The sequence below is a fragment of the Zootermopsis nevadensis genome, unplaced genomic scaffold, assembly GCF_977971745.1.
Source record: "Zootermopsis nevadensis isolate Lab colony 2312 unplaced genomic scaffold, Znev_1.0 Znev_ptg000061l, whole genome shotgun sequence".
In the NCBI taxonomy this organism is placed as follows: Eukaryota; Metazoa; Arthropoda; class Insecta; order Blattodea; family Termopsidae; genus Zootermopsis; species Zootermopsis nevadensis.
The window spans coordinates 17,644,152-17,666,006 of record NW_028259192.1 but is presented as its reverse complement, the minus strand read 5'-3'; the positions used below and the strand labels follow the sequence as shown (position 1 = coordinate 17,666,006).

The following is a 21,855-nucleotide window of genomic DNA, read 5'->3' as shown; positions in this document are numbered from 1 at the left end:
ACGAACCATGCGTGAAACACCTTCTTACAACAGTAGGTAAAACAGGAAAAGAAATTCCGAGATATACGCCCATACGTTATGTTAAAAATGATGTTCAAATGCAACAAATTCTGTTGTGTTTAACAACAGAATCGAAATTCAAATGATATAAATTACAAAATTCTTCCATCCGTGCAAGCCACAGCTCGCACGGCATCATGTGGATACGGTCGCAGTGTTTACATCCTGACTCCATGGAAACGGAACGTTAAATGACGACTACAACTCAATTAGGCTTTAAATGCGACAAAACGTGTGTACAAGACGTCACTCCTGCGCGCGTGGGCGCGACACGCGAACATAATGCATCAGACGCCACACGTTTGTTTACACTTTTAGAGCCCGCAATGTTTCTACGAGATTTATGGCGACAACAGACCTTACTGCGATAATTGTAGTAATATGTCAGCCAAAAAGAAGGCTTAATATGCTTCTGAATTGATTCTTCCATCTCCTTCTCAGTCTTCCATGCCGACGTTAAGATTTCCCGTCATTATTATGTATGCATTCTTTGTCACATTTTCAACTCATCCTAAGTTTGATTATTCTCAAAATGGTACGTGACCTCTAACCTTTCTTTGGTAGGTAATATTCTGAATTGTCTGCTTAGTCCATACTTCTTAGGTTTAAGTATTTTGTGCTCGCTTTGTTTTCAAAAAAGTAATTTACATATTTTCCTCAGAATGAAAAGCTTCACACCTTAAAATTTTGCCAAATTACTATTTTGCATATCTTGGTCTTAGCGTTTTGGAAAGTAGGCATGATAATAATAATAATAATATCAATAAATCTCGATTCCCCATTACGCAATTCTTTTAACTCCTCGGCATTCCATCGTCCTTAACACCCAATAAAGCACTACATATTTGCAGGCATTTGAAGTAGCCTTTTTTTAAAACAAAAATCTATATAGCCTATTGACATGTCACGTAAAGTATTCAGTAATTTTAAAAACTTGGTGATAACAGTCAATCTAATCATATTCGTTCGCAAGTTAAAACTTTCTCATGGAGACAAATCGCTCGGTGTAATTAAAATTCCATTAACAATATTAATACATTAACTTGCAAACTTTATCAAAACAGCTTTACAAAACGGGTAAAACTTCTTGCGCGTATCAACATTTGTCCTCGTGAAGTCTGTAGCGTCTTGTATCTGAAGTTCTTATTTGCAAAAGGAGGATCGTTAAAACCACTCTATTTGCTACATAAACACATTTTAGCAAAAAAACTCTTACATAATTCTATCACAGAATATGCAAAATTCAGATAGGCTACTATTAATATATTAAACTTCTCTTTCGTGTTCTAACTACCTTCTGAGATATTTTATGTCTGTTTCATGTTACTCTAACTTGCTACGATAGTCCTGCTAGATCTTAAGAAATCAAAGAACATAAATACACTCCAGAAAAGATAAGGGTCTTTGATTTACAAGACAAAAACACAGGAAGAAAGTAATGTCTTACACCAAACGTTTCCTCATAAATAACAACGAATTTATCATTGACAAATGACAATGTAAGAAACTCACAACAAAGGCGTTTCAACATAAGAATGTGACATGATTTTAGTGCATAAACACATTCAACTTCAGATACAAGATGCAATTTATTCGACAAATACCGAATTGTTGACACAGTTGGTTAGATCCAGGAAATGAATAAACCAAAACAAGCTGTCAAAAAAGTACAATGGCATCAAATGTAAGGTGGAATTCGTTTCTAGCACACTAAAGTAGTAAGGGGTGTAACACGTGTAAAGTTCAAAAGAGAAGGAGGGGAAGAAAATAAGACGCGAGGCAAGAATAACATTCATAGGCATCATGTGAATGGTGCTCAAGGGTGTGTTTAATTTACGTATGCCGTCTCTCTGCTTTCTGGTTGCATGCAATATTTTGTACACCGAGAAGAGTATTTAGGATCTTAAGCAATTTCAAACATCGGAGTTTTGATTAAGAGAGACAAACAACGTAAAATGTAAAACATGTAGAAAGAGGCAGGATAATACATTACTGTACTACAGATTCACTGTCAAATGAAAAATATCTCGGTGCCAGAAGAATTAATCGAACAAACCTAAAATCAACTAGTTCAATAACATGTAACTTGGATCATAAAACAAATTAAAGAGAATTAAATTCATATAAAGAAATACGTTTCATAAAATTAGTCAAAATAACTAATAAGACATAGGCCTACGTAAATTCATTGCGACCCTAGTGTAAACTAGTCATTGAAAGAAAATGAAGTGAGTAAAATTTACAGATGGTAATAATCATACGAATAAAGTTTCATCGAAAAGCTGTCATGTTACCCAAAACGTAGTGAGAATTCGATTAGTCCATTAACTAGAGCGATACTATAAGTACTCCATGCCAAATATTGACAAAAAGTGTCTGTTGGCCGAGAAAATGTTCTTAAGACTACAGTTGTGTAAGCTTCTACTTTAATATTCAGTTTAGTTTGAGAAGAAGACGAAACAGAGTAAAAATTCTGAATACTCGCCGAGTCCAGTTTGCGTTTAAACCTTTGGTAGAATTTTACTTTGTTGCCCTTGGCGAGCTGTACGCCGTGAAAATGCGGCAACTTCTCCGACCAACCAGTACCGCGTGTGGTATACACTGTTGGGGTTTCTCCAAGTTCCGTGCGCCTAATGAAGTAACGGCCTGGATCTTAAGTTAATTGAAAGTCAATAACGTACGTGTTTATTTTTAAGGTCCATCTTTATCTCGAAGGAAATTCGTCAGGAGATCAGGCGACAAGGCTATTCACATTAACTACAAATATTTTATATTTTTTCGTGACACTGTAACCTTTGCTAATTTGAAGTAGGCACAATCAGAATAAAAATCCTTCAGATTTGCTATAGCAATGTCACAAACAGAGTTTTAATGTTACTGCAAATATCTAAAAGACGAAACATAGAACTGTCATACCGGCCACAGTTAGGATTAGGCAGGCTGAGAAGCTCACAGCTGCTCGCTGGCTCTCTCGCTCTGTCTCTCCTATAAGCTGTACCCTCCCATGGCTCTCCGACAAACAGAACTTCCTCAAATTATTGCTCCTACACTTTTTTCTGGATTCTCGTTCCCCAGTCGCACCTGTTCTTGTTCGTTATTAATTTACAAAAGATATGATTCTGAGACAGCTGCTAAGGCGCTCATCTGGCCTTCCTTCGAATTACAGGTCACTTCTCATACTGCCTAATCGCAACCTATTTGAAGTGCTTAAGATTTGTTTCAAAATCGTGTGTGACAATAACAGTACCAATGTTGGTCTTCTGAGTTGTAACGCCCTGTTCCTTGTAGACAGATACCAACGTCTCGGAAAATCATATTTCCTCCATATTCAGGGCTTTAGCCCTGCAAGCTATTTCTTTAAAAACGGTGTACAGGGTACCTATCGTAATATCAAATTCCACACACGTGCTTCCATTCGTTTGTTACCTACGAGTGTCAAATTAAAATAAATTTTCGTATGACCGACATGTTGTTTTACTTCGAACTTTATAAATCGTCTATATTTCAATAAAATGACAACGTTTGGAAAGCTGGATATTCTCCCCTCTTCAGGTAAAATGGGAAACGACAGAAACCCTAGCTGTTGTGCGCCGTGGTTGAGGTAGCCTCAGACCAGTCAAAAATACCACTTTTACAGATTACAATGCATCTTCGTCAACATTTTTAGATTACTTGTTGTTTTACATTTAACAGAAGTTACATCGACTAACGTTCAATACATTTTTTAAATACCTGCATCATATCAGTAAAGTAAAATAAAGTAAAGTTTGTCCCACTATACGCCATATTAAGTGTAGCTTGTCTTCGCCCCACCTCGCATATTAGTGCGTCATCCATGTTATTAAAATTAAGGGCTTGGAGCCGCCTCCAATGGTAAAATGTTCGTAACAAGTTTGGCAAAATCGGTCGAGTAGTTCAAAAATTTGAATGGGTAACTCACAGACAACATAGCAATTTCACAAGTTTTCTTCTTGCTTTGAGGAGGGAAAGTGAAGTATAACGTATTTAAATTTTCAGACTGAAATAACAGAAAAATATACAATTTAAATATTAACATTAATTGGCGGAACTATGCCATGCTACAACAATAACATTTAAAATTTGTTCGTGATATAGTGAAATTTAAAAGTAACATCGTATACTCAGTCTAATTTAAAAAGGGTAAGGTTTAAGGGTTGAAACTTTTAGTCTCTAAATATCCTGGGGTGAAAATGGGGGTTAAAATGCATTTTTCTGGCAAAGATTTAGATACGGGTTTAATAATAAACACTTACGGCAACAGCAGAATTAATATGTGAATCTGTATAATAAGAACAGTTTATGTTCATTGATGTCTGAAGACACTATCCTACTCGAAACCGTATATACGCTAAATCTGATATTAATTATTTATATATAAATACGGTTTACTCCGTCAGTAAAATGCCTGAACTAATTAACCAACTTCACGGTGCAGACACTATATTATAATGCTGCTGCAGGAAGCTGATGGCAGCTGACTCTGAGAGACGATTTCATCATAACAAGGTCTAGAGATATTTCCCTGTGGACAATGGCATGGAAAGTGTGAGGTTGCTGCTTAGAGCAGCCATGGGGGGGGGGGGGGTAGATTAATGGATGGTCTGTTGTCTTCCCTGGTCATTTGTCGGGATCATTTCGACATTAGCTGAAATTACTAAATTGTAATGATGAACAAAGTCGGACAGTTTAAAATAAAAAGTGTAATATCAACTGAGATTTGTCTTGGACATTTGTCACGTATTTAAAGGCAGGAATCAACTCCATTGCGGCTTCCTCGGGGGGCCTAACTTCTTCTGCCGCTATCTTACTATGTTCTGACGCGGACGAGTAAAACATTTTCGAAATTCAAACAGAATGTATACATTAGACCTCATGAGGTGAAATATGTGAAATATGCATAATGACCTCAAAAAGACTTGCTGAAGTCAGTGTCCTAAACAGACAATGAGATGAGTTTAAACTCTCAAAACTTAGAGGCAACTATACGTATACCGCCCATCTTAACAATAAGTAAATCTTAATTTTGTCCACAGAGCGTATTTAAGGGATCTGAGACCGAGAGTTAACAAGGCTTATTTCCATAAACATAATTATCAATTTAATCTTTATAATCGACGCCTTGCGTTTTCTTTGAGGCAAGAAATTAATTTTTAATATTATTTGGCTTCTGCTTATCATCACACTAAAGTTTTTTGCTCTCATTCCACCCTTTCCAGAAAATCGACCGGGAAAAGTCTGGAAAAATTCTAACAAAATGTCGCCCTTTCTCTATTCAGGAAGAAAGCGCTTTTCATTTCTCCGTAACTTTCTCTTTTTCCCACTCTTCTACTGTCCTGCTTAACTTTCTTTTTCGGCGTCAAAGGATTAAAGTCAGTGCCCCGCTAGCCTACACACACAAAGATTATTTTCTCTATAAACGTATTTGTGCTGTAAGCAATAATAGTCATATTGAGATTTAGGGTTCTCAAGGAGTTAAAGATAACATTATTCTTCTGGATTGTGAAGCCGTGTAGACCCTTTACTCGGAGATACTTACTGTCTCCATCTTCAGAGTTGAGATGCTTTTTACCTACGAATCCAACAGGCATCACGACTCCGAAGAACAAAAGAATGCCACCAACAACAGCCCTCTCAAGGCAACCTTGAAGCGCCATACTCTCCCATAAATTTTGAAATCTGGTCTTCCAGGTGAACAGTTATATTAAAACTGTCAGATATGATGTGGCAATATTATACGACTCTAAACAAAACTGAAGCGCGTATTCCCGTGGGTCATTGCCTGCATCTGAGTAAATATTTGCTGAACAAACAGGATTAAAACATTCATGACCCTGAATTCTGTCCTGTAGCAACTATAGGTCTGCCCTGCAAACAGCAGTAAACTTGTATCAAGGTTCGGAAACCAGCTTTATGAAATTCTAATTAAACACATTCGCACCTTATCAATAAAGAAGAACGATAAGACGCCGGAGAAAATAGTTCAAGCAAGCAAAGTTTTACAAATAAATCCAATTCATCCACAAAAGAAACACTTTAAGCCATAAGGAAAATATGAAACTTACGTATCTCGCACAAAGAGAATGTTTTATAGAAGCATTCAGTATGTTCGCTTTAATTAATTAGAGTTGTCATTTAACTATTTCGGGCAGTTGATACGTCGTTATTTCCCACTTTAAGTATCAACTGACCTTATGAAAAGACATAAAAGTTTTTAAGATGTAACATCATTCAAAATGATTGGCTCAAAAGGGCTTCACTAAGGTTTTAGGGACTCTCTCCTGTAAACCAAGTACGTTTAGGAAGAAGGTTAGGAAAGTGATAAATGAGGTGAAGTAAAGGGAATAGATGGGTGGGTGCAGTGAAGGGGGGTAAATTGGGGTGAGGATGGGAAGGTTTCATAAGTGTAGTGAAGTGAAGAGAAGGTCCTGATGAAACGTGTGATTCATTACTGTTACTGACTTATGTCTAGTTGGTATTAATTTTTAAGTTATGTACTTTAGGTTATACGGTTTTGTAATATTATGAGCTGTTTTATTTTGAGTGTGGTGTGTTGTTTTGTTGTGTCTTATTGTTCTTGTTGTGCCTTATGCTTTTTGTGTCTCATTGTTTTTGTTGTGTCATGTCTTTTTGTCTTACTGTATTGTTGTGTCTCATTGCTTTGTTGTGTCTTATTGTTCTTGTTGTGCCTTATGTTTTTTGTGTCTCATTGTTTTTGTTGTGTCATGTCTTTTTGTCTTACTGTATTGTTGTGTCTCATTGCTTTGTTGTGTCTTATTGTTCTTGTTGTGCCTTATGCTTTTTGTGTCTCATTGTTTTTGTTGTGTCATGTCTTTTTGTCTTACTGTATTGTTGTGTCTCATTGCTTTGTTGTGTCTTATTGTTCTTGTTGTGCCTTATGCTTTTTGTGTCTCATTGTTTTTGTTGTGTCATGTCTTTTTGTCTTACTGTATTGTTGTGTCTCATTGCTTTGTTGTGTCTTATTGTTCTTGTTGTGCCTTATGCTTTTTGTGTCTCATTGTTTTTGTTGTGTCATGTCTTTTTGTCTTACTGTATTGTTGTGTCTCATTGCTTTGTTGTGTCTTATTGTTCTTGTTGTGCCTTATGTTTTTTGTGTCTCATTGTTTTGTTGTCTTATTGTTTTGTTGTGTCTTATGTCTTTTTGTCTTACTGTTTTGTTGTGTCTCATTGTTCTGTTGTTTCTTATTGTTATTGTTTGTGTTGTCTTATGTTTTTTGTGTTATTGTTTTGTTCTGTTTCATTGTTCTCTTGTTTCTTATTGTTTTTGTTGTCTTATGATTTTTGTGTCTTATTGTTTTGTTCTGTCTCATTGTTCTGTTGTTTCTTATTGTTTTTGTTGTCTTATGTTTTGTTGTGTCTTATTGTAGGACCACTGCCACCGGGTAAAAACCCATTTGCAGTCAAATAAATAATAATAATAAAAAAAAATAATCTTTGGTTTCCATCAAACAAGGGATGTTGTGTTTTAAAGTAGCATTCTTTTCCAAATTGGATTAAGTTTTGCAAAACAACGTTGTATGCGCTAAATACATGTTAAATTCCGTTATCACCGACACCGATATCTGTAGTAGTATATATAGATACGATAAAAAACACAAACCTAGTGTAACGTATCGAAATGGTTAATAAATGAAATCTCTGTCGACATTTGAAAGGATTTAACATATTGAAGCAGGCCATTAGTACCTTGGAGAGGAAGCATAAATCCTAAAACTTAAGCGAAATTAAAACGTAACTTAACTTACCACAGTGTTTCCATCGGTAATCAGTGTGATGGTAATGATGAGCAGAAGGAACTTCCGGGGGTCTGTGTTCGATGTCCGACTGACGCTGACATCCGCAATGTTGAACTACGCAGAGAAAAATACTGGAGACTTAATAACTTTAATTAATAAACTTTAAAGTTAATTATAAATTAGGGACAGAGAAAATACAAATAGCTAACTGTAATATAATTTAAAAAAAACCGGTTTCATCCATGTTTATTCCTGCAAAGAAAAAGCTGTGTCTGTGCTTAGTTAGGTCCAGGCATCACTCCATCAAGACGCATGCAGAAGTGGAGGTATAGCTCCACGAATTCGTGGCTGAGTGACCGGAAATAGATATCTGGTTTTCCAGCCTGTAGCCAGCATTTGAAGAACAGAAATGAATACGACGTTTTCGTGCGCAAAACATTTTCTTCATTACTGTACATGTCGACCCACAAGTGACAGCCACTTTAGTGGTAGCAGGATCTCCATTTAAAAAACATCCCGGTCCTTTTCCCGCCTACTGTCGCGGCAAATTTGTGTTACGGAAAACAAATATCTGTGATTGCGAAAATGGAACAGGATCATGTCAAAACCTTTGATTTCCAGTATGAAAGAGGCCCATTTGTCCATTTTCTCAGTTATATCTAACACACACATCCTTCTGCAAGTGTGTTCTACTGCCAGGATCGAACCCGGTACCATTTCAATGGTTAGTTGGTTCATTACGCAGTCACCAATTGATCTTAGTCAGTCAGTGTCAAAGTCGGTATGTTTAGCCTTGATAAAAAAATACGCCTAGGCTATAGGATTACAATTCTTAATTTAAGACGTGTGCCTGACATTAAAAATAATGGGCTTCATCAGTAAAAACAACAACTAAATACCACCTTAAATGGAATACTTGCCAACCTAAACACTTTATTACATCATGATTCTGTGTAGAACCAAAGTGAAAGAGAGTGAAGTGATATTTATATTTGTCGAAGACTGGATTATTTAATTTAAAATACACCGAACTTTGGTGCAAATGGTGGTCCCAGTTTGTTGCTGGGATGCACAACGTAAATTAGATTATCTTAATCTACAACGTTCCATTCAACAATCTCAGTCTAATCGACAAAGTTCAAAACTTATTGCTCGGAATGTACTCTGCAAATAAATTAAAAAGAAATAAATCCAATTCCTTACGTAACAGAACCACCACAGCAAAAATGCAACTCCCGCGACATCTGTTGTTACTCGCCACTACTTACCTGCACATCTGTGTCATTAGTGCCACATTAACGGCGAAATCTTATTCAAGCTCTCTCACCACCAGCATTACGAAGAACATTTGTCCACCGGCGAAAGTAGTCCAAATAACTTCGGCATGACTGCGAGATTACACTACACGAGGTTAATCATATGGACTCCTTTGTGACATCATAACATAATGAAATCCGTTCAGGATATTATGTAGAAGGACATAAATCATTGCCGATGGAACCCAAAAAGAAGGAATTCACTGCTTAACTGAGTTTACTTTTGGCCAAACGATTGAAAATATTTGTATAACTGTCATGTTTGTAAGTGACTATTCGACCTTAATAATGCCCAAACCGTAAAAGCAGTTCCAAGTCATTGACCCTTGAAACTGCGCCGACCGGCTGGATTACGATAGTGTTTCCCAAAGGACCAGAACAGTTCTTTTTGAAATTTCCCTTATATATCTCATCAGGAACGCCTAAGGAAAATCAATACGGTGGAATTTTATAGGACGGGACAGGAGACGAACACAGTCCTGCTTGTGAAATTGGTAGTCGCTCAGCTGGTCAAGAAATGTCTCACCTTTCACGAAGCCCCGAGGTTCATTACCATGTTAACAAAAGATCTTCACTGGTCCGTATGCTAAGACAGATTAATCCAGTCCACACCCTCCCTCCTATTTTCACCAGCTGAGTGAATATTAGGTTCCTCAAAGACTATGGTCCATGGAGTTAAAGTAAATGCAGTCTATACAATAAAACCGTCTGTTATGAATCGAGGTACTCGGCCAGATCAAGGGAAAACTACTTTAGACGAAACAGAGTAGGTTACACGATAACAACAGCGAAGAGGAGAAACATTTCAACACAATATATTTTCATATCCTGGAAATGGTGGTACAGAATTAAGTAACTTCCTTTCGTGGCAACACGAAACTGCTGAAACATCTCTTGCTACAAGCAAGAATTCGCTTCTGCTCTCTCCGAATAAATTACTTCGGCCCAAATGGCAATGGAGAGGCAAAACATTTATTTGTACATTTGTACTGTTACATCTGTAAATGCCGCTCTTCTGGACTTAACGCCATGTGGATTTGTAGGTAGACACCAACATTTGAAAGGAACATACAACCTCCACCTTCAACCTTGCACATACAGACAGTACGTTTCTCCAAATGTTGGTTTCTCCTTACAAGACCACACAATACCTGAAATAAGACAGGCCCTACACAAACGAGCCAAGTGCAGAAAGGGACACAGGTGAACCTAAAAGAAAGATAAAGTATCATCTGAAAGCTTCCTATCCGCCTGAAGAAAAAACATGCCTCATTACGACAAAACGAGTCCGTCTACTCTATGGTCTTTCCATATATACGAAACTCTCAGCTTGACTTACCAGTAACAGCAGTGGATAAAGTCGTACGACGGCGTCTTCTGATAACGCCGAGAGATGGCGAAATATGGTACTGCGTTCCATGTAACAGATCGGGGCGGACCACCCAGGGTAAGTACCACAGGTTGTCCTCCTTCATACCTACAACAAAATTAATAGTACGGCATATTATGAGTTCTGTCTGTCTAGAGGCAAAACAGATCGGGACTTCAGTTTTGCAACTCATGGCTCAATGCAAAGGAGGATTCTTTCTAACGCACCAAAGTGGAAGAAGGACGAGACACGAAAACGTGTGAATAACTATGCAGACATGGATAAAGAAGAAATTTGTTGTGAGTGTGTAAGGACCATGAAACACAGTCAATGAGATGATGATTGTCATTCAGCTAGTCAAGAAACCGAACACCTTTCAAGGAACCCGGAAATCTATTACCGTGTTGAAAGAACCCGCCACCGGCCCCTACTCTGAGCCAGATGAATCCAATGTACACCCTCACACTCTCTTCTCCGACCGACATTCGAACCAAATATATCTATAATCATAGGGCTTATCGTGACTTATAGCAAAAATTTGGGCATTGAACTACTGTAACCACATCTCTTATTAAATGTATACTCAGGCACATACGCTCTCTTGAACCAACAGTACATAGCTCATTTTCTATGGGAAAGTGTCAGGTGTTGGGTAAACAGACATGCTTAAGCAATTTTACTATACGTGTACTGCTTTAATAGAAACGGAACGAGTATTTACCATTACAGTTTTTTTCTTTATTTCTTGCGTAAACACACACTCGTCTGTATATTCCTTCCCTAAACGAGTTATTTCGCTTTGTTTGTTTTAACTAAAATATTATATTGGTTTAAAATATTTACTGATGTGGGTGTGGACTCTGTTCATCTGGCATTACAGTTTATGGAACAAATTATCAAGTTAAAAAGTTAGAAACAATTAACAAACTACAAAGGTTGCTTGGTTGTTGCACCGTGCGGTGGGTGAATCGTCGCCCTGATTATAGAGGCAGCAAGGACCTCTGAAACGTCAGTAAACTTCTACCAGACTACAAGGCGCAACAACCCAGAAGACAGACATCTTCATATTAGACGCCTTGAGAATCCGAAATCTCACAAAATACAAACACAACAAAAGATTAAGATTAAAAATGAATATTCTGAAAAAATAAGAAATATAGGGAAGTATGAAAAAATATTTTGGTGCTAATAATTTAAATACGAAACAGCAGCACAGATTGTCCGCGAGAGAATTTCGGTGGTCTTATCGACAGAAGAGTTTTACCGAGATGAAATGGCCAAATTTGAATGAGAATTGCTTGTTCGGGAGGAATACAAGGGGGGGGAGGCACACACACACAAACAGTATGGCAAATATCTGAATAAAAAATAACGAGTCTTTGAGGAGAGTTTCAGCACAAGCGTAATGTTCCCAGGTGCGGGTCTCCAAAAGAAAGGTTGTTATGTGTTCGGAGCACCGGCCTGCTTGGACCAGCACCAAAGGTTAACGGGAAGATGAGCAACCAAGCTGCCGCGTCTGAGACGGTCAGTCTCCGATAAGCTACTGCAAGTTTAATCTCCATTCATTACATCATATTCGACCATTTACTTCTTCATTTCTTCTTCGTCAGATTTTGCATTTGCATTTATCAGCTATAATATATCAATCACTTCGTCATTTAAGCCTATATCATATTCATTGTAATAATTTCATGTTCATTTGTTTGTTACTTTAATCAGTATTATACTTGTTTAATTGCTGCTTTGTATTAATCAATTATCTTCTGCGGTTTCTTTTAATTCTACAGAAACTTCTGTTTCATAGACTTTCTACAGCTGATCAAGAAATTGCCTGCCTTTCATGTAACCTGAAGATTCATTATCCTTTTCTCAAAAGCCACTAACTTAGCCAGATGAATCAAGTCCACGTCATTAAATCCTATTTCTTTATAATACATTTTAATATTATCAAGGTATCCACTGTAAATGATAACACACAGAATCGCTTCCTCTGTTTACTTATCGTATTTGGTCAAATGCAGATTTTTTCTTATTCTCTGTCGAAAAGCATAATGTTTACAAATGATGAATTGCACAGACTATAAGCTACAACTGGATTAAGACAGACATTCTAACTGTACAAACATTCCAATAGAAATATTGAAAATATCACATCCACACTCACAAATAACATATAACATAACATACTTTTTTAATTATGCTGTATCAACTTCCAAGATCAATAGCAGTCGTTAGTATTTCTAGGGCGCGCATACACGTATGTGTATGTACACACATATTGTCCACCGCAACTGTGTGTGTTCAAACCAGGAATCGAACCCCGGAGAAGTCAGAATTACGCATTTAGGGACAGGGCAACTGTAGTTATGTGACATGGAACGTGGCACTAGCCTGACAACTAACCCGTGTCTTTGGTTGCTGAATTCGTGACACGCTACAGGATGCTTCACAACGCTTTACTCCTACGTCTGCGAACAGAAAATGCTGCAAGAAGAAGTATGTGTGGGTGTGAAAGGCCACGATCCAGAACTGTACAGTCCGTTCAACTGATTTTGTAACGGATCTACTAGACGTCGAAATGAGAAATTCAATCAATATTTGAGTCCCTGTTATCACATAACGTAATTTTTAACAGCAGAAATGTATGACGGACGCACAAACGTCTGAGTTGGGAGTGTCACTAGCGCGCGAGGGTGCAACAATCACAAAACCTGTTTCCATAGCAACATAAATTCTTAAAATATAATAATAAGACGGTTATTACATAATCAAATAAATTCTACAAAGTAAAAATACTGTTAAAGTTCCTAAATCGACGACATACCAAGATCAGTTTCGACTTAATACGTAATACGTAATAATAATGGAATCTGAAGCTTGTATTTGAATAATATATAAATTCCCAGCCCATACCGCGAAGAGAACACAACACACACGCATCACAAAGATCAACTTGTTAATACTACTTAAGTACATAATCGCAGTTTACTCTGAGAATCATGCAAAACCAATTAATACAGTTTGTAGGTAAAACGTAAAACTACTGATCGTTAAAGCAGCTCCCACTGTTCTTCTAAAAGTTAATTACTCTGAGGACCTAATCCACTTTGTGCTTACTCTTCACATTATTCACAGACTGGTACTACCGACTGTAGACACTCAATCCGCAGTACAGAACTACGAGATATGTGGATAATGTGTACGAAAGATATTTATTAGATTATCTTAATTAACACAACGCCTCTGTTAGTATGCATAACGAAGCTTTCCAAATGAAATGTGAAATGAGTGGAAGCAATTCACATTGTTTATTAGTGCCGAAATAATTCAATGTTCATTACACCTGTTTCACACGACAGCGTTACGTGGAAGGAATCCGAAATTGGAAAAGGTACACCAGGGGACTGCCTCAAAACAGATCAAAGTCACGTTTCGTTACTTTATTATTGATCACTTCTCCCTACAGGTTTCGAAAGCAACAGTCGAAAGGCGTTATTTAATGTTAAATAAAATTATATATAATTCGACGTAATTAACTTGTCGGTACTCAAAATAATAATAACCAAGGAACTAGTCAAATTCAAGGAGCACAATCTTTCCTTAGAATCTAACAGTACCTCAGCTTGTCAGAAAATTTCTCCCTTTTCATGAAGCCCTAAAGTTAATTACCATATTCACAAGATCCCGTCACTGGTCCCTAAGCTGAGACAAATGAATCCAGTCCACAACCTCCCATTTTGTTCCTTTAAGATATGGTTTAATCCTATCCCACCATCCACTCTTAGGTCTTACAAGTGATCTCTTCCCTTCAGGTTTTCAGACCAAAAATTTTCAAGCATTTCGAATCATCCCAGTAATATTTTGTGAAGCGTACAAGTAATGCAGCTCTTCAATACGCATTTTTCTTCAGTCCCCCGTCACTTTCTTTATATTAGGCCCAAATACAAGGAATAACTGTGAATGTCATTAAATATTTGTCTCCTTATTTGAAAAGTTCTTCTGAAATAAGAATATCCGAATGCAGAAAAATGTCATTCACAACTTTCAAGTTAATTGAGAGACCCGTTGGGGCAGAATAATTCAAATGTATGACTCGAAGCTTCATGTTAAACAACGAAGCGAAACGTAGACAGGATGACACTGTATTAAAATGGACGTTAAAGTAAGACCGGGATGTGCAGACTGGACTAAACTAACCTAACCTCACACCATGTTTATAAACAGAGAATCCCTTGTCAAAAGAATATTATAGTAATGTCTATTCAGAAACTCTAAAATAAACATTAATAAAATACAGTACTAAATAAGGATTAAGAAGATTTTCCAGAATTATCCTTTTAGACCACAAATTCTAACTCCATACCGTATAACCCATCTTCAGGAGCTGATAAACGTTCAGCTGGTCAATAAACTCAGCACTGTGTTTTCTCCTTAAACGACGTTTCAGAAGATCTCACCACCCAAATGTTCATTACTATGCTCAAGTAGGCTTTCCACTAGAATCTGTTCTAAGCCAATTGATTCCAGTCCACACATTCCCACCTTACTCCATTTTTCAATAAATTAGCCTACGTTTTGGTCTTCCAAGTTGTCTGTTTCCTCCAGCTTCCCCGAATAAAAACGTATGCATTTCTAATATCCTCATTAGTATTTCCTGTCCCATTGTACCAATCTTAATTTATTTGAGCACACTAATAGATCCCAGTTAAGAGTACAAATTGCTAAGCTTTTCATTTTGTAATATCCTTCTTATTCATCTAATTTTCTCCCTTTTAGGCCCAAATAGTCGCTTTAATTAGTGCGTGAGACTAAGTATCTAATTGCCTGTCATTATACTGACATATTTTTCTTTAAAATTGACTGTATCAAGAATCTACCGAGTTTAATCTGCTTTCAATTCATTCCTGAATATAATTTATACTTTGATAGTCAATTTGCCTTCGTCCCGCGCAGTCTATGTCAATTAGTGAATACTTGTTTATTCCGCTCCTGCCTTCTAAGGTTCCATTTCCTTGTTATGGGGCTTTATAACTTTAAATAAGCACATTACCATCTCAAAGGAAATATATAAATAAAGCATAAAATAAAAAATGGCAAATTCATAAAGTTCAGCCAATAAAACAGAAGATTCTTATCACAGACACGCTCGCTTACAGTAAATAAACTTCATCATGTTTTAATTAAAGAAACCACTGCGCTCTGTGGGTTCCAAAGAGGTTCCTCTTTTCGAAACCTCTTATCGAATTGCGTGTCTCTCTCCGTCTGTGCATTCGTAGCTTGACTGAGTTAATGAACGTTAGTACAGTACGCGACTGTAATCTTGAGACTTGCGGGGTGAGGAAGTGGGGTGAAGGAGGAAAGATAGCGCCTGCCTTTAACGCTACGGACTTCCTGCATTCCTTGCAAGTCTCAAGATTACAGTCGCGTACTGTACCCGCCTACGGGACAACAGGTTGTCATTATCCGGAAGACCATAATCGGAATTTAATTTACGAGGTTTGAAAATGACTGGCGTGTTGTCTGTATCTTAAGTTATTAACATGGCATAGTAAGAATGTATGAGATTTTTAATAATGATAGATCAACCGAACAGGTTGACAGCCATATTATTTTCGAAACAGATAAATAATTTTACACTCAGCCACTCCTTGGATGTGTTACTTGAACTTGGCATGGTTGTTTGTTCGAACCCTAACGGAGACCGATTGTACCAACAGAGTTTAAATAATTTACCTCGGTATCAGAGTTCAGGTGACTTTTTTTGTAATACTTTCAAATAAAACTCAGGTTTACATGTCATTAATTAAGATGGCTGTCTTCTGGGATGTTGTATTGCGTAGTCTCATAGAAATTGATCGACGTTTCAGAGGTTCTTGCTGCCTTCATTATTAGTGCAATGGGCAACCTATTCATGATGAAGGCAGTAAGCAACTCTGATATCTCACCTGTGTGTACGATTAATTTGTCCATCAGGCTGGAATCGAATTTAAAACCTCCCGAATACGAAGTATGAGTGTTAATAATTGAGCAGGGTCATTCTATAAAGATTTGCGGATATTCGATTCATATTGACTGGTATTTAATATAGAATCCAATGTAAAACGTCCTTATACAAATAACGAATCATCGAACATAAACTTTAGGGTCCTACAGCATTAATCACATGTCGATACCCACTTGTGATAGCCCTTGCAAATGGCGATAAGCACACGCCGGTTTCTCTACAATTCCAAAAGAAATAAAGTCCTTTTCACCTCGGTCTTGCGAAACCAACAGAAACGTGATACTCACTTCCGGCCAGCCCTATCATTTAACACGCGGTGATACTGAGAAACCTCAGAACTGGAGTTTTATTGAGTTCAACAAAATCTAATAAAACTGTGATTGTGTTAGCAATAACGATTTCTACCGCACTTCTCTTCTATGTGGTTTCTGTGATACTGGTAGAGACAAACGTCTGATGTATCTAAATTGTGAGACGTAAGAACCCAGATCTAAATCTCTTTATCATTTAGAGCAGTGGTATTCAACCTGGGGTACGCTTACCCCCGGGGGTACGAAGACTTCTTAGGGGGTACGTGAAATTTAAAAAAAAAAAAATATTTTATGACAAACACTGAATAATCAGTAATGTAATTTATTTAATTTATTTTAGATGTAGATTATATACTATGTATAACTTGAATTAAACATCAACAACTTCGGGGGTACAAAGTTGAAGAGAAATTATATCTGGGGGTACGCGAACAAAAAAGTTTGAATACCACTAATTTAGAGTAAGCACACACACATATTTAATGCCTTGAGACTTTTTGTAGACGGTTGATATTAATTAAGTGGCGATGAAAATGTTCATATCCCTGCAAAAATAGTCGAAACCACATACATCTGTATCACAATGTGTTATTAAAGTTAACGCGTAGTATATGAAAAAATAACACTGAGATCATGCGCCGTGTAGTCTCGATGATAATCGCCCTGACGATAAAAGATACGCACTTCTGGAACGTCCGTCAACTAGACTACACGGCACAATAGCCCAGAAGGCCGTCATTCACACTCGCCACAGTAATAACGCGAAGTATCACGTTAAATTCACAAAATGTACTACAGGAGTCCAGACAGGTGATTACATTTCGCGTGTGATGTTGCTACAAAGTCTACGCATGTTTTTGAACACTAGAAATGGTTTCTCGAGTGACTGTCAGCTGGAGATGGACACGGTCCGGTTCTAATCTCTCTTTCCGGCCTCAGCGCCGGACCGAGTCCTGGGTTCGATTCTGTAATGTACGCGCCACATAACGGTACAGCGGAACCTGTCTGTTGCTGCTGAACTGCCTAATACTTACAGGATTTTACAACAGGTCACCAAAGACGGCAATTTGCGTCCCTTCGTATGGTTGAAATAGCCTATTCGAATCGCTTCGCGTGTTTTTTCCCTGTGTGTGTGTGTTTGTGTGTGTGTGTGTGTGTGTGTGTGTGTGTGAGAGAGAGAGAGAGAGAGAGACTCTTAGTATCTACTCAAGTCCGGATCCTTCATCACACTGGGACAAATGAACGAACACCTCATGATTTTATAATTCTGAAAATTCCGATGGCAATTCTGAACCCTTTCTTATTCCTTTTCTGCTCTAATGGACCAAAACCCTAACAGCATGATGTTAGTCAAACTAAATGCACCATGACATCTAAATAGATATGTCTTGCGTCAAAATACATTTCCTTCAAAATTTAATTAATAATGTAGAAGTTTTCATTTCATTTCATTTAATCTACTGAACATTTGGTAGTAGGCTCGGCACATCATCAAGAACATCTACCATACCAGCAACGTTCAGGATCATATGTTCTCTAAGACTATGTGGACGTAAAACCCCATCACAGTTACCACAAAATCGACAAATTCTCCCAAATTCCTAATTTTAAAATGATATACATTCAACACGTTTTATTTCTCTATCCTGTAGCACAGATTTCAAAGAGAATTTCAATTAAATCGTTAATTTAGAACTTATAACATGGAAAAATAACGTGGTACATATGATTTTTGAGGTTCTCTCGATCGTAAAGATGTGGATGTTGGTCTTCTGGGTTGTAACGCCGTGTGGATTTGTAAGCAGATGTTTCAGAAAATTTTACTGCCTCCATCTCCAGCCCTGAAGCAGAGGCAGTATGATCCTCCGAAAGCTGGTATCTACAAACACGTCCACAACTCTGAAGACAAACATCGACAGCACAGTCCATATCTCCGCATATCCGAATTTCGTTACAGAAACTATTAATAACGGGAGAAATTGTGTAGGGACACTCAACTTTTGCTGTCTAGTGGCTAGTATTCCTGCTTCAAATTCGTGAAGTATCAGGTTCGAACCTCGGAAAAGCTTCTGGACATCCTTAAGAATTACATAGTTTTATTAGTCTATTCAAATTACCCACATATACCTTTTAACATTCAAATTTATTTTCTTACGCACTGTTTCAATATACTTGTTTGAGGTTGCAGTACCAAGTGATTCAGTCTCATCCCGTTCTAAATCAATGAAATCAGTAACCGTTTTCTGTAAACGACCAACAGGCTAAATATGGGAGTAGGGTCTAGTGGTAAGGCACTGTTCATTTCTTCTTTGAATGTTTCCATGTAAAATTCTCCCTGGTAGTTATTTTGGTTTAATATTCCTCTTTGTACAGGATCGCAGTTCGAATCTAAGGAATTTCAACACACCGGTAACAGTGACCTGGATGTGTATCGCGTCGAAGAGGAGATCTTAAAAGAAATCTGTTCTGTTCCACTCGGCTTGGCAGATGTTCCCCGAAACACGATCAAACTTTCCCCACTGTGATAACCACGGCAGCAGTTTCACTGCCATCAAAAACGTTTCAAAGACCCAGGAGTCTTTGTAAAGCTCTATCATTGAAAGCAACTAACATTGTAACTTGTTTGCTTTAATCAATGAAAGTCTGGACCAGTATTAAAAATGTACTTCCACACAAAGGAGTTAAATAAATTCACATTTCCACCGCAGAGACTTATAAATAAACGACCAACACATGAAGAAAATTAAAATACAAGAAGACAACCATCTTTCTACTCACCGCCGTGAGAACCTCAATATCTACAACAATCTGTTTGCTGCAAAACGTTAGGAGGAGATTTGGTAATTAAAGAAGCAACGCAGAAGTGAGATACCGAAACATTTAGTCTTAAGACGCATAGCGATTCAGGAGTTAAAGAACAGTATGCAACAGGTGAACATTTCCAAGATACATGCAGCTTTGAAAATTTTTGGAAATAATATGATGATAAAATCGCCACAAAGGGCTAGTAAAATGTTAAAATATCAAAACTTCAGCCAAATAAAGTACAGATCATTACGAGTTCCAGAAACATAAACGATGGTTCCAAAAACAATTTGAAAAACAAAATTAATTAGACTTAAACTAACAACAATAAAAAAAATCATTAGACACAAAGACGTGCAAGAATGGTTTTCAACTTCGTACTAAAATGGCGAAAGATAAGATAGGCGACCATCCTTTAAATTCTCGCAATATTGTGAACAGGCTAAAGAATTATTTCGAAAGTTAATAATATTCTAGCTACTCGTTTTTTACAAGAACCGAACGTTCTTTATTGTGGTCTAACAAAGCATGCTTTCAAATAAACTGGCAGTTCTATTTGGTCTACACGAGTCAAATGTTGATAAACGCTTCGACTGATGAGTATGCTTGTAGAAATCGTTAATTTTTTTCTGAACTGGTCCCCTTTCTATACAATAACACACGTTAATTCACTCACACAACAGAATGACACGTGTGTATGTATACAACAGACAAAAATGGATGGAATTTCTCCTTTGACGTATAACTTTCTTTAACAATTGTAATGCTGACGAAAGGAAACGTATTTGTTACGTATTAAATAAGACTCTCCCGTCTTTTAAGCACACATCGTAATTGTGAATCGGGATTTTTTATTGTTACGATGGGGTCTTTGTAAAAAAGGCGGTAGATTTTGTGCCCAATTCTGAAAAGGAGACTGAAACTTATAAATATGTGCAATACTTACATAATACTCATAACTATATTTCGCTATCGTTTTCAACCACAGCAAAACAAAAAGAAATCAACTACTATTAGGGACTCCAAAAATATTTCTAGGTTTTGTGCTACTGCATTTATTAACTGTTTGCATCTTCCCTCATATTTTCAATTTCAGCATGCAATAGGAATCACAGAAAACTCATTACAAGTCATAACTGCCACTTCTATACAGAATATCTGCATCTATATTTAATAATACAGTCACCCAATGTCACCGAATATGGAAATTCTCCCCCTAAAAACGCAGGCTACACGTTATGGCATTATCTTGCGACTCCATTTCTTCAAATGACAATATCTTGGTTTATTTTCTGTCTCAAGTACCCACGAAACGTGCCACAGCCCCCTTTGACTTCACCCACCTGTGTCCACATGACGCACATGCCAGACCGAAGCACCACACAAATTCACGTGGCTCCACCGTGAGCTATGGACGAGAACTGAACGTATGCATAACGGAGACAGAACCGGACCAGCGCTCAGGTTAAGTACAGTCACTGCCAACATACTCAACACACGACTCGTCTATGACAGGGGTCGGATTGGCCTATTTCCAAATGTCAACAAAGCCAGCATCTCCAAAATGACCGCATCCCTAAATTTCTTGTACCCAATATACAGACACTTGTTGTTGAGATAGGATGAAATTGTCTCTGTCGAAAAACAGCCTTCAGATGATATACGAGTGAATAACAGGCATCGCTGGAATGATATTGACAAGGGAAAACCGAAGGACTCGGAGAAGACCGTGTCCCAACGCCACTTTGTTCACCACAAACCCTTCATGGACTACCTTAGTATCAAACCCGGGTCTCCGCTATAATAATCCAAAGTTGTAGGTTATACAGTGAAAACATTTGTTGAAGGCACCGAAACATGCAATTCAATCAAAATATCTGGATTTATTTATTTATATATTTATTCGTCTGTTTATTTATTCATTCACTGGCTAAGTCAATAATTAATTTTTGCACTCATTATTTATCTGTCGGTTACAGCCTGTCTCCGTAATGTTTACGGTGAAATAGAAAGTTATAAAAATGTATAAACAAAGCAGCGAGTCACAGCGAATTATTTCACTGCCCAACATATTATCTGTCACTATTATCTTCCATCTGTCTACAAGACATGTCCGCCCGCTAGCAGCATACTGTTAACCTCAGTGATCAGATTCAAAAGATAATATTCTGAGTAACAGAGAAATATTCAGAAGGTGGCTGGTGACTTTAGTGAA

At 37.4% G+C, this 21,855-nt stretch overlaps 2 protein-coding genes across 6 annotated transcripts in view; one reads left to right on the top strand and one right to left on the bottom strand.

Annotated features, from left to right (window-relative positions):
* LOC110830995 (uncharacterized) overlaps positions 1–21,855 on the bottom strand; it is a 217,716-nt gene that overhangs the window by 186,003 nt on the left and 9,858 nt on the right. For 2 of the 4 annotated variants that reach the window (XM_087340956.1, XM_087340957.1), the window contains exons 2-3: positions 10,491–10,628; positions 7,845–7,949 (exon numbers count right to left, since the gene is read on the bottom strand). In XM_087340956.1, coding sequence (XP_087197082.1) covers positions 7,845–7,949; positions 10,491–10,628 — 243 coding nt within the window. Of the gene's footprint in view, positions 1–7,844; positions 7,950–10,490; positions 10,629–21,855 lie in introns of those variants that run through there. The other 2 variants (XM_087340959.1, XM_087340958.1) reach the window with 2 other exon arrangements.
* The window catches only part of LOC110831800 (uncharacterized), a 124,823-nt gene that overhangs the window by 94,846 nt on the left and 8,122 nt on the right, over positions 1–21,855 (top strand). The window lies entirely within an intron of this gene.